Source organism: Trichosurus vulpecula, chromosome 2, assembly GCF_011100635.1.
Source record: "Trichosurus vulpecula isolate mTriVul1 chromosome 2, mTriVul1.pri, whole genome shotgun sequence".
NCBI classification, from domain to species: Eukaryota; Metazoa; Chordata; class Mammalia; order Diprotodontia; family Phalangeridae; genus Trichosurus; species Trichosurus vulpecula.
The window spans coordinates 387,959,509-387,984,789 of record NC_050574.1 but is presented as its reverse complement, the minus strand read 5'-3'; the positions used below and the strand labels follow the sequence as shown (position 1 = coordinate 387,984,789).

At 39.6% G+C, this 25,281-nt stretch overlaps 1 protein-coding gene and 1 pseudogene across 3 annotated transcripts in view; one reads left to right on the top strand and one right to left on the bottom strand.

Moving 5' to 3' along the window:
• CRACDL (CRACD like) overlaps positions 1-25,281 on the bottom strand; it is a 142,150-nt gene that overhangs the window by 78,851 nt on the left and 38,018 nt on the right. The window contains exon 1 of one of the 3 annotated variants that reach the window (XM_036747953.1): positions 4,236-4,285. The exons of the other annotated variants lie outside the window; for them this stretch is intronic. Within the exon in view, the coding sequence (XP_036603848.1) occupies positions 4,236-4,273 (38 nt within the window). The 5' untranslated portion in view covers positions 4,274-4,285. Of the gene's footprint in view, positions 1-4,235; positions 4,286-25,281 lie in introns of those variants that run through there. 3 annotated transcript variants of the gene reach the window in all.
• LOC118840442 lies at positions 19,929-20,520 on the top strand (annotated as a pseudogene).

The following is a 25,281-nucleotide window of genomic DNA, read 5'->3' as shown; positions in this document are numbered from 1 at the left end:
CCTTGTGCCTTGAGCTCCTAGAATTTATCATCCTGGGGAGGATCTCATGTGCACAGAAATAACCATAATATATAGATTACATGATAAGCGTTTGATAGAAAATCTGAGCAAAGTGCTATGGAAAACCTGAAGGAGGAAAAGGTCATTGCTGACAGTGGTGGGAAGGAAGAAAGAAAGAGAAGGGGAAAGTTTCTTGGAGAAGTAGCTTTTGAGTTTTACTTTAAAGGATGGGCAGGAATTGCAAAGGCAGGAAGAGGGGGCCTTCAAAGCAGCGGGAACCAAATGAGAAAGGTACAAATTTGGGGAAGTGGAGGGTGTGAGCTTGTAATGGTGAAGAGTTCAGTTTTCCAAGACCATAGCTGTGTCCCTAAAGAAATTTCTTTGAAAAGAAAAACAAATATGTTAGTATTTAGTTTAAAAATATTATAAAAACCACGTGTGGTTTGTCTACATTTGGAATGAAAACATGCAGCCTCTCCTTGGACCAATTTAGTCCAAACGAAAGCCAGCTTGGCACAGTGCATAGACAGCTGGCTTTAGAATACAGACTAGGGTTCAGATCTAGACTGACACATACCACATGTGTAGCTTAAGCTCTTAGAGCTCTAAGACTATAAATTACAGGTAAATTTGAAAGCTGTGTCAGTGGAGAGATTTTCCATAATAGGGGTTTCCTATAAGTCAAATGACAGGTTTGTCCCCTTTTTCCTTCATCCCTAAGATATTTACTCAAGAACCACATTAACATGTTTTGTGGATCATATACATAAACAAGGGTGTGCAAATTAGTATGATATGAACAAATACACTGATAATTTCATAGCCACCTCACATTAAGGTTGAAATACAACCTTTTTTAAAAATTTGCACATCAAATTTTACTCACTCAAGGATTGTTTATTTTATCTTTAAGTTTTTGCTTTGGTTTTACAGTGTATCTGACATTTGAGAAGCATTGATTCAGACATTTGCAAATTACTGGAGTGGGGAAAGATTAGTGAAGAAATCTGTTATAGACATATAGAATTATTAAGTCAAAATAAACACAAAAGCCTGAAACATTGGAGAACTAATTTGGGAGTAGAATTTACATAATCATTTTTTTTAAATGAGCTTCATTATAATTCTTTCATGGGGTAACAAAGATAACAAACACTTTAGAGCCAATCTCACTATAAGACTATGTGTTTATTTAAATTATTATGTACATGAGGGTACTGTATGATGTGTAGTGCAACTGAATTTGTGTACTGGTGGCGCTTTTAACAATTTTTTTCTCCTGATATAAATGATAAGGTAATAAACTATCATTAAAAATAGGTTCTGTATGCATGTCCTAAAAATGACTTCAAATCCTGGAGGCTTAATTTATCTGGATGCTACACAATTTGACATTTCCACATCACACCAGATGCAAATTTTGTTCTCTTCAGTAGGTTGATGGCATACTCCAAAATCTATTAATAAAAATACATAACATGGCCAGTCTGTACACTCAGATTCAAAATATATCTGAGATTTAGACAACGAACTCTTCTTTTTGCGCCCCCCACCCCAAATTCCTCTCTTAGATGATTGAGATTCTATTCAACCAGGTAGAATAGTCCAATCCATGTACACCCATGTAGTCCTTCTGCGATCCTCTTCAAGGATTTTCTCCCAGCACCTGTCACCATCAGCATAAGGTTGGTAGCATAAGTAATATTGTCCCCATTGTACAGACAGGGAAACTGAGACTCAGAGGGGTGAAATGGCTTTCCCAGAGGCACACAGCTAGCAAATAACAGAGCCAGGAATTGAACACAGGTTTCCTGATTACACAGTTCATAGCCTTCTACTTCACTATACATCATTCCATTGCTAGAATATATTTTAAAACTCTATAAGGACAGGAGCTCTTTCTTATTTGTATTTTCCTCAGCTCTACACACAGTACATTCTTAGAAAATGTCCATTCTTACGGGGTAGCTGGGTGGCACCGTGTATAGACTATTAGCACGGGAATCTGGAGGACCTGAGTTCGAATGTGGCCTTGGACACTTACTAGCTGTAGTGACCTTGGTAATTCACTTAATCCCAACTGCCTCCAGAGAAAAAAAAAATGGAAAATGCGCATCCTCTGAGAAGAGTAATATTTTGTATGACTTGAAATAGATTTTTTCTACTTTGATTTTTTGCATGTGTCTATACTCCCATAGCAAAAGAACCTCTAAGACCAGGTCTACCAAACATAAACTCTCCTCATTTGTTAAATAAAGAGGTTAGATTAGATAATCTCTAATGGTTAATTGTATCTCTAAATCTACATATGATATTATGATCCTAAGAAACTGACATGGGCCATGGTACAGTAGGAAGAGTAATGAACTTGGAGCCCTGGGGTCAAGTCCTGATTCTATGTGACTTCGGGCAAATTGCTTGACCTCCCTGTACCTCGGTTTTCTCATCTGCACAATGCACTTACACTTCTGACCTTGCAATGACGTCTTAAGGAAAGGTCTTTGTAAAGCAATTAGAGCTACAGAAATAAGATAAACTTTTACATTAACAAATAATTAAACAAAAAATTGTTGTTAATACATAGAAAAAATCATTCATCTTATCTTATTTGATAGAGTTCAGATAGAAAAGATCCTGGACAAATCCTGCTCTTATTCTTTTATATCTGATGTTCTGCGGACTCTTGCCCAGATGAATAAAATAACTACTTTTATAGCTGAATTAAAGAATTGAGATTATAAGCTCATCTCTTATGAGTTCACTAAAAGCATTCCTGGTACAACTCTAGTAGCAGACAGTAGGATGAGGATGATACACACCTTGTCTTATTAACCAGGTGATTTTGATTTCTTCTGCTTGGCATCTGATTTTTAAAGTTTTTCATTCCACCCAACTTGCAGATGGTGAGTATCTGATGCAGTAACATCAATTAAAATCTATTACCATAGATACTAGAGCAGCTAGGCAGAGCCATGAATAGAATGCTGAGCCTGTAATAAGGAAGACTCATCTTTGTGAGTTCAAATCTGCCCTCAGACACTTACTAGCTGTGTGACCCTAGGGGGCAAAGTCACTTAATCTTGCTCACTTCAGTTTCCTCGTTCATAAAATGAGCTGGAGAAGGAAATGGCTAGGTTAATGTTCAAAGTGGACAGCTAGGTGGCACAGTGGATAGAGTGCCAGGGCTGGAGACAGGAAGACTCATCTTCCTGAGTTCAAACACTAGCTCTGTGACCTTAGGCATTGGCTTAATTCTATTTACCTCAGTTTCCTCACCAGTGAAACATGCTGGAGAAGGACATGGCAAATCACTTCAGTATCTTTGCCAAGAAAACCCCAAATGGAGTCATGAAGAGTTGGACACAACTGAAAAGGATTGAACAACAAAACATAGCTACTGTATTTAATACTATAATTCATTATCACCACAATAATGACTATATAATCATCTTGCCAAGCTAAATATCTTCCACTTTGGGGGCTGAAATGCTTTTTGGCTGTCTGCATTAATCAAGTTCGCTGAAGATCTGCATTTCACTTTATGTTGGGTACACACAGCCAAAGTGAACAAAGGTAAAGAACTCACATCAGGTTGAAATAGCCCTACATTGGGACACGTGACCTTGTGTGCGTTACACATAACCTTTCATTCTAAAGATTATAAGCTCATGTACTTCAAACAAACAGAACATATTAGAGCTATGAATCATTATGTGCAGAAAAGATCTTTGTATCCAAGCTACTGTAAAACAGATTCCATTCTGGAAACAGCTGAATGATCAGCCAACATATCTGTCCTATAAAAAAAAGGTAACAAAGTGAAAAAAAAAGGTAAAAAGGTAAAAATTTCACTACTTTTTGTCCAGAATTTCACCACAGCAAGGGATTAAATCCACAGAGGGTATATGTAAGGGAATGCACCTAGAGACCACCAAGGCTTAGATTGGGCTTCTGTAGTGTGGTCAGCCATACCTGAAACACAAACAGCAGGGAATGCCTGAAGCTAGTTACTTAACAAATCACTGGGTCTGCTTGTGTGACAAGGCAAACCTTCTATAGCTACTTGCTCAGAGTCCTGAGGTATCTCTCTTTCTTTCAGTCTGGCTCTCCCTCTTCCCCCTTCTCTGTCTCTGTCTCTCCTATACCACCTCTTCAGCCCTTCCCTCTCCACAAACTCTTTTTTTTTTTTGACAAGGTCACCCCAGAGGCTCCCAAGTGCCAGCTCAAGCTCTAACCTGGAATCAGCCCGGATGCACTGGTAAAAAGTAGCCATCTTTCTGACTGCAGACCAACTTCAACTCTTTCATCCTTCTAGAGACCAGCAGCAGGGAGAAGAGGGTACCTCTTTATGTCTTTCCCCAGAGCAGTCAAGGAAGGCTCCTGGTGTAACGCAGGCCATGCTTACTGACAGCCCTCCTTCCGTGTTGCTCCTCCAGAAAGCTCAGCAGCCAGGCCCAGCATCGCCCACAGGTTGCAAGCACTATCGAGGAAGTGTGGACTCTGCCAAACCCAGCCAAGCCCAGCCCATGGGGCTTTTGACCAGCCCAGTGAGATCTCCTGGGGAAGGAGTGTTGGCAACAGTATCTACCTAGTAAACATACTCCCTACTTCCTGATTTCACTCAAAGCCCCAAAGAGAGGCCAAAGAGAAAAAGGCTCTCCAGGCAGCTGGTTCCTTGCTTTAAGCATCGGGCTCGTCTGATTGGCATTCATGAAATATAACAAACGTGGGCTTTGTTTTATTGTACTCACTGCAGGTAAGGGTAAAAGGTAGTGATGGGTGAGGTCACATTCCAGGTCTGATCTAGGGCTAATCCCAATAAGAAATAAGAACTAGTGTCTATGGAGATCAAAAGAGAAAAAAGGCACACACCCCAAAGCCTATTCTACTCACTCCTTCTGCCTCCTCATTCATATTTATTGGAAAGAACACAGATTCCCACCTCTCTTCACTATAAACTTCAATCTTGGTCTAATTAGGTGGGTGAAAATATGGAATAAAAAAAATATTTTTTTCCCCAATTCTGTTACAGCAATTTCCCTCTCTAACTTTGATTTGTTAGTCATTTTGATTGTGTCCGACTCTTCGTGATCCCATTTGGGGTGTTCTTGGTAAAGATACTGGAGTGCTGCCATTTCCTTCTCCAGCTCATTTTACATAAGAAGAAACACAGGCAAACAGGGTGAAGTGACTTGCCCAGGATCACACAGCTACTAAGTGTCTGAGGTCAGATTTGAACTCAGGAAGATGAGTCTTCCTGACCCCAGGCCTGGCATGCTATTCACTCTATGTCATTACTTAGCTGCCCCCATATCCTATCCCTAGCCTTCCATAATAATCCCATGAACATTATCAGGCTTTCTGTCAATGCTTCCTAAAACCTTCCAATTACTCCTCTTAGTTGGACACCAGTTTATTCCAGTCATTGGGCAGTAGTTTCATCTCACACTCTTACTCCTAGAGACAGGGCTTTGCTCCAACAAGCTAATTACTCCCACCTTAGCCTGACGTTTCATATAGTAGATAGAGAATTCCAGTTCAAAGCAGAGATAACCATTTTTAGTCTGATTCACTTATGTATCCCACATTCTCCATAACAGCAGGATTAGTTCAAATTTAAGAGGCTCCTATGGTGAGAAGCCTCTATGTGTTAACTGCATCTGTCATTTCAAAAGAATAAAACTTCTATGGCCATCATCCTGAATGCCACATCACTCCAGCCCCAAAGTCTAGTGTCTGTCGGTAGGGTACAGTCATTGAGTTTCTAGGGAACATGTGTAGTGCTGAAAGGAAGCTTCAGGCAATCAGTTTTTAACAATTATTACAATCAAGGAGTGAAGCAGTAAGGTTTTTCTTTTTTTAATTTAGGGTTAGAAAACAAGTTTTGATTTTCTATTTCCATGCCAAATGTTTTCATTTTTATGGATAAATGTGCGGTTTTAATTAAATAGGTAATTACTAATATCGTAAAAACATAATGGTGACTCACTCTCTACTGGACTTTTTCAGCTATAAGGTGCTTCAGATACATCTTATCACATGGGTTCCTTTCCAATGTTTCCATTTTAATTTTACAGGTGAGAAAACTGAGGAAAAGGACAATCATAATTAGAACTTGGGTCTTTTTGACTCAAGTGAAGTGTTTTGTTGTTTTTTTTTTGTTTGTTTCTGATTATCCTGGGAAGAGACAGAAAAACAAAAATAGGATGAAAAGTTAGACCAGACCAAGTATTCACAGAGGAGATAGATCTATACAAGAGTTAACACAGATGAATTAATTCTCATGGCATTTGAAAGAGGGAAAAATATAAAAGATTTTTGGGGGGTGGACTAGGAAAATCTTTAAACTTATTAGTATCAAAAACAAAAAAGGTGACCGATTAAATATTAATAACTACTAGCCTCAAGATATTTTAATAAGAAAAGGAAACAGGTCAGATGTGTACATTAGGAAGGTTATTTTGGCAATTAGTTGAAGGAAGAGAGAGAAAGCAGTGAGATGTGCTACAAGGCTGACAGCGGGCTACAACAGTCCAAGAATAAATCAGGAAGGGCTTGAACCAGAGTAGCAGCAGTGAGCAGATAAAAGCAGAGAGATGTAACAGCTATTGTATGGGCTTGACAAGTGATAAGATACAGGGCTGCTGAAGAGGGAGAAAGAGTCAAAGATAATTTTAATATTTTAAACCTGCTTCTGTCCAGTCATTTCAGTCGTGTCTGACTCTTCATGACTCCATTTGGTGTTTTCTTTGCAAAGATACTGGAGTGGATTGCCATTTCCATCTCCAGATTAGTTTAAAGATGAGGAACCGAGGCAAACAGGGTTAAGTGACTTCAATTTCACAACTAGTAAGTGTCTGAGGCCAGATTTGAACTCAGGAAGATGAGTCTTTCTGACTTCAGGTCCAGCTGTGCTACCTAGCTGTACTGACTAGTACAAAATTATATTTTAATGGGAGTAATTTTATCCTTTCATAGGGGGAATAAGTTATAAATTGTCGTCGTTCAGGCGTTCTCAGTCATGTTCAACTCTTCGTTAGCCGAGTTAAGCAGGACACTCCCTCCCAGTGGACATGTTGAGCACAAAGTTGGTGATATAGAAGAACTGAGAGGAGGAATCCTGATAGATATAGAGAGGGAAAGTCATGTATACAGAGGTGCTAAGTGGACTACCAGCAACAGATGAAGTCACCAAGAGAAAGTATACAGAAAGAAAGAAGCAAAGAAGGCCGTGGACAGTCTTAGGCAAATCCAACCTGTCTGTGCCTCAAGGGTCCCATCTGTAGACTGCAGATAGCAATCACTGGTTCCACCTCACAGGGACAGGATATTTTAAGGATAAAAGATGATGTTGGCCATTTGCCCTGGAACTTATAGAGTAGATTACACTTTTTAAGAGGCCAGGAAGGAAGAGAGCACTATTTAGATGAGCTGTCACCTTGTTTATAATTACACACCCTTAGTGATTCCATGTCAGGCAGATAGATGATATAATGGATAGAATACTGAAGGAGGGCAGCTACCAGGTAGTGCACTGAATAGAGCGCCAGGGCTCGAGTCAGGAAGAACTGAGTTCAAAACCTGCCTCAGACACTTACTAGTGTATTACTTACTAGTGTATGACTAGAGTCATAATACCCATTGACCCCATTGGTTAAAGGATCAACATATGTGATCAGAGAAATTTTCAAGGAGGAAGGTGATATCACCGAAAAATTATTTATTTGGACCAAATATCAGAGAAACATAAATAATAATTTTGAGGTACCTCATGAAATCCATTAAATTGGCAAAAAAGAGCTTAAAATGAAAGAATTAATTTTCTGGTATTGGGATACAAGCATACTATTATTACATTATTGGTGGAACTATAAATTGGTGCAATCTTTCTGTAGAACAACCCTGAAAAATAAAATGGGAGTTATACAACTGATCATTCTCTTTGACTCTGAGATCCACTACTATAACTATATCCTAAGAAAGTTTCTAAAAGGATAATGAGGTTTATCTCTTTCACATGAAAGTATGCATTGTTGCCTTACTTGTAATGATATGAAACTGGAAAAAGTGGAAAAAGTCATTTAAGACTGAATGGTTGAGGGGGCAGCTAACTGGCACAGTGAGTAGAGCACCAGCCCTGAAGTCAGGAGGACCTGAGTTCAAATCTGGCCTCAGACACTTGACACACTTACTAGCTGTGTGACCTTGGGCAAGTCACTTAACCCCAATTGAACAGCCTTCCCCCCTCCAAAAAAAAAAACAAGAATGAATGGCTGAAAAACAAACCCAGGAACTATATGAACACAATTATAAAACATTTTTCACACAAATAAAATCAGATCGAAATAACTAGAAAAACATCAATTGCTCATAGGTAGGCTGAGCTAATATAATAAAAATGGCAAGTCTACCTAAATTAATTCACTTATTCAGTGAAAATTATTTTATAGAGCTAGAAAAAAATAATAACAAAATTCATCTGGAAGAACAAGAGGTCCAGAGTATCAAGGGAATTAATGAAAAGAAATGTTAGGGAAGGTGGCCTAGCCATAACAGATATTAAACTGCATTACAAAGCAGCAATCATCGAAACTACTTGGTACTGGCTAAGAAATAGAGGGGTAGATCAGTGGAATAGGTTAGGTACATAAGACAAAGTAGTCAATGACTACAGTAATCTACTGTTTGATAAACCCAAAGACCCCAGCTTCTAGGACAAGAACTCACTATTTGACAAAAACTTCTGGGAAAACTGGAAAGTAGTATGGCAGAAACTGGACACAGACCAATGTTTGACACCATATACTAAAATAAAGTCCAAATGAGTACACAATTTAGATATAAAGGCTGATACTATAAACAAATTAGGGGAGAAAGGAATAGTTTATCTGTCAGATTTATGGAGAATGGAGAAATTTATGACCAAACAAAAGAAAGAGAACATTATGAAATGCAAAATGGATAATTTTGATTACATTGAATTGAAAAGTTTTCCACAAACAAAGCCAATGCAACCAAGATTAGGAGGGAAGCAGAAAACTGGGAAAGAATTTTTACAACTAGTGTCTCTGATAAAGGCTTCATTTCTAAAATATATAGAAAACTGAGTCAAATTTACAAGATTACAAGTCATTCCCCAATTGACAAACGATCGATGAACAGGCAGTTTTCAGAGGAAGAAATTAAAGATATCTATAGGTATATTAAAAAATGCTCTAAATAACTATTAAAACCTATCAGATTGGCTAACATGACAAAACAGGAAAATGATAAATGTTGGAGAAGATGTGGGAAAACTAGAATGCTAATTCATTATTGGTGGAGTTGTGAACTGACACAACCATTCTGGAGAGCAATTTGGAGCTATGCCCAAAGGCATACCCTTTGACCCAGCAATACTGCTTCTAGGGCTGTATCCCAAAGAGATCATAAAAATGGGAAAAGGACCCACAAGTACAAAAATATTTATAGCAGCTCTTTTTGTAGTGGCCAAGAACTGGAAATTGAGGGGATGCCCATCAATTGGGGAATGGCTGAACAAGTTGCGGTATATGAATGTAATGAAATACTATTGTGCTATAAGAAATGATGAACAACAGGTGGACTTCAGAAAAACCTGGAAAGACTTATATGAACTGATGCTGAATGAAGTGAGCAGAACCAAGAGAACATTGTACACTGTAACCCGACTTTGATAGACTTAGCTCTTCTCAGCAATGCAAAGATCAAAGACAACTGCAAAAGACTCATGATGGAAAATGCCATCCATATAAGGAAATATGGAGTCTGAATGCAGAGGGAAGCGGACTATTTTCTTTGTTTTGTTTTGTTTTATGTTTTTCTTTCTCATGGTACTCCCATTTGTTCTAATTCTTCTATACAACATGACTAATCTGAAAATATGTTTAACAGGAATGTATATGTAGAGCCAGTATTGGATTGCATGCTGTCTTGGTGAGGGGGAAGGGTGGGAGAGAAAATTTAAAACTTATGGAAGTGAATGTTGAAAACTGTGAGAAACATGGTTTTAGGAATCACTGGACTTCCCCAAATTGTGAGAAAACGCGGCTTTGGGGATCACTGGACTTCCTAGGCAGGGCCAAAGTCCTGAGGAAGAACCCTGTGATAATCCCTAGGGAAGGCTGTACAGACCACAGGACTCCCAGAGGAGGACCAAGTGGTAGCCACCCCTTAATCTGTGGGGATTACAGGGTCTCCTAGGGGTCAGTTCTAAGGAGGACCTAAGTGACGGCCCCTTAGGATGGCGGTAAGATCACAAGGCTCCCGACACAGGGCCGGAAGTCCCAAGTGATGTCCCTTTAAGAAGGCTGTGCAGAACACAGAGTTCCCCAAGGGAATCAGGAGTGGTAGTCTTCTTAACACCACAGTGGGGATCACAGGACACCTCAAGCAAGATCCGGGAGTAAGCCCGAGACGGGTTTCCGCTGCTCATTGCTTCCCTTCATTTGACCTTAGGAAGATCCATGTGCTTTGCCCATTCTCACCCAAAGAACTCAGGACCAGAGTGGGCAGAGGAAGGCATTTTTTTACGCTCCTCAAGAGAGTGGGTGTAGTGCTCACTGCAACACTCACACTGATACAGCTGCAGGAGCAGGGGTAACCATTCCCTCCACTCCTGCTAGAATTACAGTTAGTTTACAATCTTTATATTTTACATAATTTTCCTAGGTTATACAGTTTATACAGGCAGGATAATAAGGATACAGAAGCAAAAGTGAAGTTAATTAGATTTTCCTTGTCTTAGTTTAGGATTAAACTACATTCTTTTACTTCCCCTACTTTCCCTCTTTAACATATGCAAATTATACAAATCAGTAGGCCTGGATTCTTGACCAAGACCAGACCCTGAACTGGTTCAACCTGGTTTGACCTCTCTAATTCCCCAGACTGCCTTCTCAAAAAGCATGCACATGGGTACAAGCCTCTGACCTCTCACCTGACCCACCTTGAGGCCTGGTCTCTGCTAAAGCTGGGGTGGGGAAGCAGGAAGTACACCTTTAGTTCTGTGGAAACAAAACTCCTCCTCCCATTTCTTACAAAAACTAAAAATAAATTAACTTATTAAAAAATAATAGCAACAAAATCTTCTAAGTGTACTGATGCAACTGAGATCAGAGGGGATGTCTCAGTAAATAAAATGGTATTGATAGGTAGACTGATAAATATTGTTGTTGTTCGTCCTTTGTTTTTGAAGAGGATCAATGGAGCCACAGGTGAGAGTTGGGTAACAGGTGGACACCAAAAAGATAAGCAACTCTGAAAACTGGTGCTAGTTTTCCCTTTAATCCCATATACCCCAGATGATAGATAGAGCATTTATTAAGCTCTTATCTACAGAGCCAGTGCTAAGTGCTGGGCATACAAATACATGCAAAAAAAAAAAAAATAAAGACAGTCCCTGCCCTCCAGGAGCTTATATTCTATTGGAGGAGGACAACAAATAAAAGGAAGCTGCAAAGTGGGGAGTTGGAAGATGGAAGGGAGGAGAGAAGTTACCAAAAAAGATCTGAAACAAAAAACCTACCCATTCACAGAGGCTGAACTACTATTTAGCACATCTTCCCGTAATGTTTAGTAGCTAAGCAACTAACAGTCTTTAGAGCATTTCATTAGCATTGGCTAAAAAAGGCCTCAGAGTTCACATTTATCACTCATCATAGTTTTAAAATTGAATAGGAGCTTAGTAGGGGTTTGCTGGTGAATGCTTAACAACCAACTCCCTGGGGAAAACATACATGACACATTTTTAAACTTCATTATTAATATTTTCTCCATCCCTTTCTTAAGTCTAAACAGTCTTAAGCCCTATCTGTAACATCTGAAGATTTTTAACTTGTAAATACTCACACTGAGATTGTTTAGTTCTATCCCCTTACTTTTCACATAAATCTTAGTGAAATAAAGCGAACACTGTACGTTTGGGTATTTTAAGGTTAATACTCAAAATTTTCCAGTCCATGCCTCTTGGTTAATCCTGGTCTCAAAAGCCAATTGAATTCAACAAACATTTGCTTATGTCTAGAGGTCTTAGGAACCCCGAAATGCAAGGGTAACAGGTGCAGGTCTGCCTTGAAAGAATTCGACCATTCAAGCCTTCTTTCAATCCGAGTAGTTGATTAAAACACTGGTTGGGGTGGGAGAGATTCCTAGTGAGTCTTCACTATTTGTGGCGCCAAGACAAGAGGTCCAGATTTTAAGAATCTGAGCAACTTAATGGGGGCAAGATTGATACTTTATACAGAAAGACTGTGGTAAGACCTGGATGGCATTTAAGAGTGGCAAGTAGCCTGGGGTAGGGCAGACTATGGAAGGAGTTAAGTGGCAGAAGAGCCCTAGTGAAAGTGAAAGGGCAGTTGAAAAGATTATTGACTGGGAGGTGCCTCAGGCAAAGGCCGGAGATCTGGTTTCAGAGGCTTTGGGATCCAGGTCCCAAAGACACCATTTTTTCTATTTTGGGGGTCCGGTGTGAATCCCATCCCCCTTCACATTTATTATGTGGGCCATGTACAAATCATTGACAATAATCTCCTCTGGATTCTGAGCTCTGTGAAAGGAGTAGAACCTGCCATTACTAGTCTTTTAAAAGGTATGATCACACCAATAAGGAAAACAGTACAAGCCCCATGTCACAGATAGAGTGCTGGATTTGAAGTCAGAGTGGGTTCAAATCTTCATCCTGACCCTACCTGTGTGAAGCTGGACAAGTTACTTAGGCTTTCTGGGAGCTGAAATGTTTAGAGCAGGAAAGGAACAACAAAGAACAAGTATTAAATATGTTTAAAAATAAACAGCACAAACCAGTCACTAGGGAGTAATCCACTTTGGTAAGAAAGAAGTCTGATTACATGAGGAAGTACAAGTAGCCAATCATCTGCCTTTTGAAAGGGGGTAGAAAGGGTGTGTGCCCAGGGATGCCTTTTGTTTCTTCTACACAAATTCCATTGTGGAACAAAGCTGCCTTACACCACCTTTGCTTAAGGGCAGCTCGGTGGTACAGTAGATAGAGTGCCAAGCCTGAAATCAGGAAGACAAGTTCAAATCTAACCACAGATAATTGCTAGCTGTGTGACCCTGGGCAAATCATTTAACCTTGTTTGCCTCAGTTTCCTCATCAATAAAATGAGCTGGAAGAAGAAAATGGCAAACCATTCCAGTATCTCTGCCAAGAAAGCCCCAAATGGGGTCATGAAAAGTCAGACACAGCTTAACAACAATAACACCTTTGCTCACCAGCTTTCCCAAGAAATGTATAAATTTCTCATTAGTTGTTTTTTTACAACAGATTAACCTGTAGGGAAGAAAGGATTTTTATAAATGCAAGGAGTAAAAAGAAACTGTTTCTTACAATTTTTCACCTCATTTTTAGATACCTCCCCTTTATAGCACCCTTATCTTCAAATCAGGGAAACCTGAGTGATTTTAACAGGACCCATTGAATAATTCAGGATATGGCCTTGCACAGACAGGGAAACCCTGGACAGGTCAAAGAGAACCTTTCAGCTTGTTGATCTATGGGCAGATCTGGCAAAACAAGCACCAACCTAGCAGAGAGTTCCAGTGGTTTTCAAAGGTTCATCCCATACCTACAGGGAAAGTCCACCAGAGGAAACACCATGTCAAATAAATGAAATTCTTTCAGGTCAGTTTTAAGTCTCTCAGAAAGAACCGTGTAACAGCTCTGACCTCACTCTTACAACAACCCTCCACCACCACCATCATTCCAGGATCAGTCTCTTCAAATGAAAGTTATTAACATTCCCCTGATTCTGATACCAAATGATCCTGGATCTTTCACTGAACAATTCAATAGGAGGAGAAAGCACCACTATCCTTGAGTTGCTAGGAAACAAGGAGGGAGATCCTGACCTGAATTCTTATCTCAGTTTGATGTTACTGGAAAAGCCTAGGTTCTCCACAGGGATATAAGAGGCAGAGAGGTATGCAAAGCACCTTAAGAACACAGACTTGCAGTCAGTTTGAAGAGGAAAACATCAATACAAGTATAATTCACTTTATCATGCCGGGTAGGCTCCCGCAAAAAAAAAAAAAACAAACTGTACACTAAATTGAAGATTTTCAATACACTAGAGGAATTGAGGGAAAGAAATCTGTAGTGGAAAATTCAGGAGACTCAAAATCATTTTATAATATGACTATTTCCTAATTTATATTATTTTTCCAACTAGAATTTTTCTAAAGCGGTATAGTGGAACGAGTACTAGCTCTGGAGACTGAAGTTCTGGGTTCAGATCCTACTTCTGATGTTTACTGCTTGTATAACTTTGAGCAAGTCACTTAACTTCCCTGGGCCTCAGCTTTCTCATCTATAAAATGGGAAGATTAACTAGTTGGCCTCTGAGATTCCTATGCTCTTCTGCTTCCATGAAATGAGGTACACATGTATATGTGTATGTGTGTAGTATAAAGAAGCACAAATAACCCTGTTAACACAAGTATTAACAAATATTTGTTGACTATCTACTGTGTGTGTTTAACACTGTTTAATAAGGGTATTGCAGCCTCTTTAATAAAGCAGTTAAAATGTGGCTGGGGTGATTTAAAAATGTTTTATTTCCAGAAAACCTAAGGTAATGGAATGGGTGTGGTAGTGGAATATGGATGCTTGTGTATTCTTTTAAAAATGGAAAATGTTGGAAAATTTGAACTATAACCCAATGAATGAAACTAACAAGATGCTCTATGTCTTAATGATGGGGTACAGTCTCTGGGAACCCCCTTGAACCCACCTTGAATCTTCCCACTTGATGAGGAGTTTGCCTGAGCCATAAGGCTTCCATTATCACTAGGCCCAAATCTCTAGGTTGCTCTTAACATAGCCTAGCCCTCCATGGTCTGGCTACTTCCCACCCTAGATCCTATCAAAATATCTATGCCCAAATCTGTTACCCTAGCCCTCCATTGTCTGTCATCTCCAGGTAGCCTTCAACTATTTCCCACCCTTAATCCCATTCCTGGAGTCTGACCTCTAGTCACACCAGTCCCATTAAGATCCTCCTTAGACTCCTCCTCAAGACCCTCCCTAAGTCCCTCCTCCCATCTCCCCAGAACCACCCCTAGATCCCTCCCATAGTCTTTCTGTATATAAGATCCATTTTGCCTCCAGGAAGGGGCCCTGCTTGTTAAAACAAGTGTCACAAATGGTGAGATTTCTTAATACTCTACCCAATTTGTTTTTCTTTGGCTGAGAAAGCTTGAGTCAAATTCATTTGAGCAGGTCCTGGCGTGTCAGTATTTGGGGTCTGGAGCACCCCTAAATCTCATCATATGGTTATCAGGAAGGAATGCCTCTTTGATGGATTCCATTTGAATCAAAGGTTTAAACCAGGTGTAAATTAGCCATCTCAATTTAATTCAATTAATCAGTCAAAAGTATGAGCTAGGTGTGAACAAATCCTTAGTTTGGGAGGAAAGAAGTTTACAGAGACAATGGATAAAAACAGATGATGATACAAAGGAAATATGTTGGGATTTTGGGGAAAGATTTGGACAACTCTTGGCCTACAGTGTATCAGACAAGGGATTCCAGGGGACGTCCAGTTGAGCTTAGGGGAAACTTTTAAGAAGTAGATACTTGTGAGTATAATGAGAGGGCATGAAGTTGAGGGGAGGGGAATGAGAAATTTGAGTATTCTTCCTCCTCAGCCCCTCCACTATGACCAGTGTGTTATCAGGAAGACCTGATGAATTTGTGAGCTGTGAAAGTTCAGGAGACTTGGACTTTCCCTCAGTATTGACAACGGCACCCCTAGAGAAGCACTGTCTGAGGAGGAACACAGCATGTACAAACTAGATATACTGAAGAGAGGCAGTTTCAGGCCTTCCCAAGGTCACCAACTTTGAGAGCTCAGTAGGAAGCTACCCTTAAAGAGAACTTGACGAGGGAAAGAGAGAAATGGATTTCCATCCAATCAGGAGCTATCAGTTACCTTTTGCCACATGATCTTTTAAAGCTTGAGCCTACTTTCCCCTGGACTCTACAAGTACTTGGAAGAGTGCATCCCACACTTATTTGGCAGGGGGGTGGGGAGGAATGTGTCTATAACAATTGTCTTTGCTGTATTTCTTCAGTAAATACCCCTTTCTAAAACCCAATTTATCCTGGCTAGTTATTTTATAACAAGGAGCATATCAGATAGAAATTCATGAACAATAGTACTAGGAAATCCCTGTCTCAGAGTTACTCCTAGAAATCTGAGGTAAGAAGTAATCAGGATCCAAGCTTCCAGTCTGAATGGTAACTGGAAAGAAGCCCCAGAGGAGATGGTACATATACAATACTTTTTCTTTCAGGGCCTTTTACAAACATAAAACCACTACTATTTCAGGAAGATAAAAAGAGCATATACGGTTAACCATGTTTTTAAAAAAAACTATGTTTTTAGTATATTACATTTGAAAGCACAGTTTATCTAGGCAATGATTATAAATATATTAACTTTCATAATTTAACAAATAGCTAATAATTTAAGTATCATATGCTATACTTAATTAATAATTTATTAATTAATAGGTTCGTATTTTTAAAAAATTTGTTCCAAATGGAGTTACAAGTTATTGCATTTTAAAAAACCTCAGAGCTCCTTCTCTGAGCCCACTTGTGAGTAGGCAAAAACTTGAGAACTGAAAAAACCCTCAAAATTGTAGTGGAGTTTCTCTACACTTAGTTTACTTCAGGGAATCATGGAAATGGAGAAAGCAGAGGTTTTCAGAAAAAGGGATAAGGTTAAAAAAAAAAAAAGATTGAGAAACTCCCAAAGCCTTAGCCACATGGCATTTTATCTAATCAGTTTTATTTTCTGGGTTGTCACTGTTAGCAACTTCTGTTCTCCCTGGTGGTTCACTTTTACTGTGCTCAGTAAACAGAAACTTTGCCTCATTTGAGAGTAGTTTCCCCTGTGTATTTTTTTTAATTCTTGATTTGGCCACATTGGACACTGTTTCTAAACACCCACCAAAGTCTTTCAAAAGATGTAGATGGAGGAATCCAATACAGTCAGAAAGCACAAAGAGTCAAAATCATTCCGTACCAAACACCTAAAGATGTTGTATATTTTATATCCTAAAGTACCTTTCCAACATTAAGTCCTAAACATGCCATTCATTTGGGGAGCCAGTAAAATGTAGTAGTATTGCTATTAGTGCTATGTCCCTACCTTTTAAACTTGTAGCTAAGGGATTTGTAAAAATATTGGCAGGAGATAAAGTGCCTTCTGTTTCTTAAAAAAAGAAAAAAAAAGCCTTTCACAAGACTTCATTTTGTACACATAAGCAAAACAACACTTAGATTCTCCAAAGTCAGCTGATTTTTATCTAGGTAACTTGGTAAGGAATTTTTGACAAATCACTAATTCAGATTTACTCATTGTGGGAGGTTAACATAGAACATCTTCCTAATGCATAATCTTTAGAAGTTATTTTGCAAGAACAAAGACTGAATAGCAACAGAGGAACACCTCACCTCAAACATTTTATTCAGCATTTTAAAACAAATATAAAGTACTGTAGCGAATAGAGAGTTGGCTTTGGGGCTGGGAAGACCTGGGTTCAAGTCCCACTTTTTCCTGGACAACAGTGGCTCATTCCAATTCACAATCAAGTCAAGAAGACATCACCATGTGATGTCACTGGTCATCTTTGAAAATGATGAACCACAACCTAATTTCTCAGTGCCCTGGGTAAACTCTCTAAGATTTTAAGTTGCAGAGAAAGTGCTGACTTTCATTGGTAGGAGGATCTGGGAGTTCCCTAAATCAATGAAATCATATGTTCACTCCGTAAGTTATTCTAAAATTAGTATCATAATCTAAAGGTTTCCAAACTTCTAATAATATTAATTTTTGGCAGGAGGGTAATGTAAAAATGTCCCCTACACCTTTTTAATTTCTTGGAAACTCAGTTTCCTAAACTTAAAATAGATATAGATATATAAGATCTGGAGTAACTATTTTGAAGGATTCTTAGAAGGCGCAAATGAGATGTTAGGCTATTTGCAAATTTTTACTAACTCAACTACGTAACATAGCACTTAAATATACACTGTCTTGCAACTGGCATTGTTTAATGTACTTGTTTCTCTTCTTCCTAGCTAAACTGTAAACTTCTTGATGCAGAGCCTATATTTTGTTTCCCAAAAGAATTTACCATAGCAATGAGTAAAGACCAAGTGTTACATAAATACTTGCTGGCCGACACTATAGGAGAACAACTGGGATCAGAGGCTCTAAGATTTAGATCTTATTGCCATTTTATAAGTCAGGAAACTGAGGATCAGAGAGGAGAAAGAACTTTGCTACTCTGGTGACACTCAAAGTACCATATCAACCACCTACTGTATTTTCTTTTCAGGAAAAGACACTGTCCCTGTTCTACTTCTGTCAGAGGCTTAAGTCCCAAAGAACTGGTAATACACAAGCCAGAGAATAGCTAAACAAGCCACGGGCTGGGTGGAAGCCAGTGCCATCAGGCAATCATAAAGACTAAATGTTTTTGTCAAATACAAAGAGACATAAACAACACAAGCCAAGGAAGCAAGTACTCAGGTAGAACAGTTGGAACATCTTCTCCCTGGTCTCTCTTTATGGAAGCCATTCACAAGCTGTCTATAAAAGTCATCAAGGATGCTTTAGCGTGGGTGAACTGAACTGACTGATCTGTTTGTATGTGTCTCAGTATAGCTAGGGAAAATGACTGAAATATGAAAGTTACATAATTTTACAGGCACGAAGCTCCAGTAAAGCCATGGGAATTTTTTTTTTTTTTACGGGCTGATCAAGGATCTGGCCCTTTGTTAGGTAGCTGTATGAATCTGTTTGCTTCTCTCAGGTTCTAGTCAGGTCTAATGAGTGTGCTGTGTGTTTCTGGAAGATCAGACATCCCCTGGGTAGGGGCTCCACTCTGCTCCTTTGCCAGTCTATAAGCAGTGGGAAAGCACCAAGAACTATACTAAGTAGGTCATATTGCTTGAGGAGGTAAATTCTGATGAGTTTGTCTCAGATATAATTAAATGACCTAGAAAAGTTTATGAGGTTCAAATGTGAAAATATATGTAAAATGTTTTGCAAACCTCCAAGTGTTAATTCATTATTATGTTACAGAGTACATTTCTGAAGCTCTCTGTGTCCATTCTCAAGAAACATTTTGGGAATAGTGTTATAACAACTGTTAAGTGGTTTTGCGTACCGGAGGTAGAGTCTAGCAAGGTACTAGACAAATAGAAAACTTTTTTTTTAAAAAGCTATTCATTTATTTACAAGAAAAGGAAAATAAGTTTAAGTAATTTGGTTTGACAATAATCAAGAAGTCATGTTTGATCACAATTTCTTTTCCTAATAAAGTATTTTACAGTTAGAAAAGTCCATTTATAACACAAAATATCCACTAAACCAACTCTAAAGCATTAAATTATGACAAATTATAAGGCTGATAAATAAAATTATATTGTATTATAAAGATTATTTTTTCCTTTTGTTTCTATACTTTACATATATGTTATAAGCCTAGGAAGAGCTGAACCACTTGGCTCTTCACTTCCTGGACTCATGTGTCTTCACCTACAGCTGAATAAAGTGTACCACTAGCTGCCATGCCTAGGACAAGTTAAACCTCCTGAGTCAGCACTCCATGGGCCCATGCCTCTTTAGCCTCTTCATCCACCCTTACATCATTTATCTCTTTGCCCATACCCTCTTTTTTTTCCTCACGCTCATAGAGTCAACATTATCATTGCCTCCAGAAAGGTAAAAAAGAACTGCCCTATTGTTCTATTCAAGAATATACAGAAGAACTATACAAGAAAGATTTTGGGCCCATGGCCACCAGGGTTCTGGGTTCCATGAAGACTTGAGGAAGCAGGGCTGGCCAGGCAGAGCCCGAGCTCCACGGCCACCATGGGCAACCTGTTCAGCCACAAGAAGCAAAGCTGGATCACGGAGCAGGACAAGGCCATCCTGCGACTGAAACAACAGGATAAGTTGACGTAGTACCACCCAGCAACTGGAGAGGGAAAGGGAATTTGCCAGACAACTTCTTCGTGATGGAAAGAAAGAAAGAGCAAAGTTACTGCTTAAGAAGAAGAGCTACCAGGAATAGCTCTTGGATAAAACAGAAAACCAAATCACGAATCTGGAAGCTATGGTTCAGAATACTGAGTTTACCCAGATTGAAATGAAAGTGATTGGAGGCCTGAAGTTTGGAAATGAGTGTCTGACTAAAATGCATCAGGTCATGTCCACAGAAGAAATGGAAAGGATAATGGATGAAACCCAGGATGCTGTGGAGTACCAGAAGCAAATTGATGATCTCTTGGCTGGCAGTTTTACTCAAGAAGATGAAGATGCTATCTTAGAGGAACTGGAAGCAATCACTCAGGAACAAGCAGAGTTTCCAGAAGTTCCTTCAGAACCCCCATCAGAGAAGATTCCAGAGAAAGAACCCATCAAGACAAGGCCAAAACAGCCAGGACTGGGGGCAGCATCTTAACCTTCTTTCCTCCCCCACTGGGGTCTTGGAGGGACTTCCTAACTATGACCCTCGGAGGGTTTGGGTTCTCAGGCCAAGAATGGGCATGCCCTGGAACTATCCTGGACTGGACAGGGCAGAGCAAAGCCAAGTGGACAGGGGAATGCTGACTGATCAGCAGCACGTTTATTGATCTTGTATTAAGATTTTTTTTCTAGAGCATTTTTTCCCTGGTACTTTAAAGTCTGAATGCGCTTTAGTAGTGCTGTCTTTCTCTCACCTCTGGATTAAATGGTGACCTGCAAACTTTTCAAGCCAAATGCTGTTGCTAAAGGTTGTGACTTCCATAATGGTTAAGTCCCAATCACAACACTCTTAGTGCTGTATTTACACTACCTACCCCAGGCCCTGTGATGTTCTTGAAGGACTCCCTTCTCCATAGACTGTTTCTGGGGGTTTGGCTACATTGGGAAGGAGCAGAGGACTCTTCCTTTAGTTGTCCCACCACCGAGAGGAGAGGCCATTTGATCTGGGTTCCTGTTGGATTCTGTGTGGGATGAGAGGAAGGAAGGACAGAGGAAGTCCCTGTAAACAGAGCCTTTCTGTGCTGCTCTTCTTCGGCACTCCATCCCCTCCCTACCTGCTGGCATAGGACAACAGCATGTTCAAATCTGGGTCAGCTTATCCACACTGAACCAAAAGGTAAAGAAGCTCTAGGAGGGAGAACATAGACTTTAGCTTCATTCCTCTCATCATTTTCATTATGTTGTTAAAACTGGGAGTGCCCTGGGGAAACGATCACTGGTCTTTCTATAGGATTTCCGATAATGTTTCTGAAAGGTTCAAAAGTGTGGTTGAAAGGACTGTTCTTGCAGGGAAGTTCTTACTCATGAAAACCCAGGACGTTGTGTCTGTGCTGGCCATTTTTAAGTCCTAAGATTCCCCTGAAACTTTCATTTCCTTAAATTTGGCTGCTACATTCTCTTTGCCATAGCACTCATCGGCTTCTGAAGCAGGATGGGAATTCCTTCATACTATTTACTTAGTTTCTGTGGAGCTGACATTTGACTTTATTCTCCATTTGAAATAAGCAGGAAAAGAGATTCTAGCAGAGGAACCTTCTAACAATGGTTCTCAACAGATTTCCCCTATAGTCTCTCCTCCCTCCAAAAAAAAATAGAAAATAATATCTGGCATTGTTCTAGTTCAGTCTCTACAGTCAGTTCTGACAAGGGTAGGATGAGGTTGGACTTTTGCCTCTATAGAATTGGGGCAGAATGTGCCTTGTGGCCCGAAGTTTCGTTTTAGGCAGCTATGTGGATAAGACAGGTGGGGCCTGGCAGCAGATATTTGGAGGTGGATTCTAATAAAAATATTATTCTTATTTTGGCTATAATCACCTTGGTACAATCATGAATTTGAGTGTTTTTCTCCATGAGTACATTGCCCTGTGATCCCCAGAACTAGTGATCCTTGAGACACCACCTTGTTGAAATAAGGGAGGCAGTTCATATCATCCCATGGATGCTTGATTTTGAACCAAGGATGTCTTGTCATGTGTAAAGTAGCCAGTAGGGGGAGGCTCGTTCTGTACTCTGCAAAGTTAATCTTTGCAGGAAGCATCAGGCCTCCTCTAACTTTAAACTGACTACTTCTACCTCCCCACCTCCTGCTTAGGAACAAAACCACAGATCTAGAGCTGGAAAGGACCTCAGAGGCTAGCTAGTCCAACTCCTTCATTTCACAGGTGAGGAAACCGAGGCCTAATGATGTTAAGTGATGTGCCCAAGGTCACGGAACTTAGTATCAGACAAGATTTGAACCTAGGATCTCTGACTGCAGAGAGCAGTTGTGACCGCTGTACCACAGAATTGTAATAAAGTCCTTGAGAAAGCCATGGTTTTCTTTGAGCTGAGGGATCAGATGACTGGTTGGATTTTATAGAACAGAAAGGCAGAGAATCACAGAATTTTAGAGTCGCAAGGGACCTTTGGTGATCATCTAATTCATCCCTTACCTGAAAAACAATCTCTATTTCAACATATCCAGTTAAGTAGCCAGCCAGCCTGCCTCTGCTTGGAGACCTTCAGCGAAGGCTAACTCGCTACCGTCTAGGGCAACTCATTCTATTTATGGTCAGCTCTAATTGTTAAACAGTTTTTCCTGATGTGGAGCCTAAATTGGTCTCCTTGCAACCTTGTGCTCCTGGTTCTACCCTCTGGGGCCAAGACCAAGTCTAATCACTGTTCCACATGATAGTCCTCAAGGCATCTATCATGCTACCGTCTCCCAAACCCTAAGGCTTTTCCTCTTCAGGCTAAACATGGCTGACTGCTTTAACTAATCCATATATGTCACAGATTAAAGTCCTTCAACAACCTGGTGGTCCTCTAGATACTCTCCAGATTATTTGTGTCCTTAAACTGTGTTTTTCCTATAGTAAGTATCCTTATGGTGGTAGAATGGGGCTATGTTTTGGTCTTTTGGTTCAGGAAAATGAATTCTTGGGGATTATCATCTCACCCCCTGGGGCCCCAGTTCCCTCACATGTAAAATGACCTTGGGTGTCTCTCCAGCTCTATGATCAAACCTCAGTTATTAATTCAATTAGCCAGAGTTGTTGGGAAGAGTGTCCCTGGATCATGAGATCCATATGTGATCATAACCAAATTCCTAACAGAACTTTTAATGGGTGCACATAGAATGGAACAGAACAGACATGAATTATCTTTTCCCTCTCTGTCCTGTCACCTGAACAAACAGGGGATCACAGGATACTAGAACTAGAGCTGGAGGAACGCTAGGAGTCATCTCATCCAACCAAACCCCCTTGTTTCACAAAAGAGGAAACTGAATTGCAGAGGTTTAAGTGAGTTCTATGGTTCCACAACTATTAAGTGGCAGGGTCAGGATTTGAACCCAGGTCCTGCACTCTTTCCACTCCACTGCACAATGTTGCTTCAGGGAGACTTCAGAGGGGTAGGGAAAGGAACTAAAAGATGACAAGCCAGGAGTCTGAATAATCCATATACTAGATAACAGCCAGTCCCTGAACTATTGAAAACTGCCTGCATCTCTCCAAGAGAGCAGTAGATCATTTGGACTTCAGGCTTGGAGATTTGATCATTAGGGATCATCTCCTACTGTTGAGAAGGGAATGGTGTAAGGAAGTGGTTAATGGAGCCATCCACCACATCCTACCTGCTGTCGCTGAAACACTAACAAATCCCATTTGCCTGAGACTCCCAGCAGCCAGTTTTCAAGGGCTTGCCTACAGTTTCCTGTTCTAACCTCTGTACCAAACATCGTACTGTGTATATCCTTGAGAGAAAAAGCCAAATGTGTTGTGATCTTCATTATATGCTGTAACAATACAGCATTTTTAATGGTTTCATCACCAAAAAAAAAAGAAAGAAAAGAAAGATTTTAACATCGCCAATAACCACACTGATCTAGAGCCAGATATCCTGGAGAATGAAGTCAAGTGGCCTTAAGAAGCATTACTTACAAGTAAATTAGTGGAAGTGATGGAATTCCAGCTGAGCTCAAATAGAAAGTTCTTAACAAATTTTTCTTTAGTTGTTGAATGGCACAGTATAGAACAAATTGAATATGTAAGTATTGAGGACAGAAGCATTCTGAATGGGATTTAATCTGAAATTTAATGCTGAAATGGATGTCCTAAAATAAAGAGAATGTACGTTCACAATCATTTTCAGTTATGTCCAACTCTTCATGACCCTATTTGAGGTTTTCTGGGAAAAGAGTGATTTGCCATTTGCTTCTCCAGGTCATTTCACAGATGAGGAAACTGAGGCAAACAAGGTTAAGTGACTTGTTCAGGGTCACATAGTTAGTAAGTGTCTGAGGCTAGATTTGAACTCAGGTCCTCCTGACTCCAGGGCTAGCACTGACATCTTAAACACCTTGAAAGCAAGGATTGTTTCATCATTGTATTCCTAACCTAGCACAAAACCTCACACCTAGTACTCATTTAATAAATGTTTGTTAAACTGAACTGAATTACAACAAGCCAAATGAAGACACAAGAAAGGATATCTAGAAACTTCAGCATCCTTAGCACCTAACTGTATATTTTATTAATCCAGGCACCACAGAATTTGTTCCAACTTTGCCTCCCCTAACAATCTTTGCCTTTTTTTTTTGAGTTTGCTACCTAAAGCAGACCATAATGATGCAAATATAAAGGATGTCAATATGATAATATACTGGTTAATACATGTTTAAAAAAGAACTGTATGCCCCCAAAATCATTATTCATACTCTTTGACACAGCAATACCACTACTACATCTATACCCCAAAGTTATTAAAAAAAGAAAAAGAGAGGGGGAGCGAAAGGACCCATATATATTAAAATGTTTATAGCAGTTCTTTTCCAAGTAGAAAAAAATTGGAAAATGAGGGGATATGCAGCTATTTGGGAGGAGCTAACCAAATTAAGGCATACTAATAAAATGGAATATATTATTGTGCTGTAAGAAATAACCAAATAGAAACTTTCAGAGTAAACTAGGAAGACCTTTGAATTGATACAGAATAAAGTCAGCAGAATTAGGAGAACAATTTATACAATGGCAACATTGTTATAAGAAAAACAACTTTGAGAGACTTTAGAACTGATTAATGCAATGAGGAAACACAACTCAGAGGGCCAAAGATGAAACACTCTATTCACCTCCTTCTAGAGGGGTGATAGGCTCAAGGTGCAGAATGAGACATACATTTTATACATGGTCAGTGTAGGAATTTGCTTTCCTGG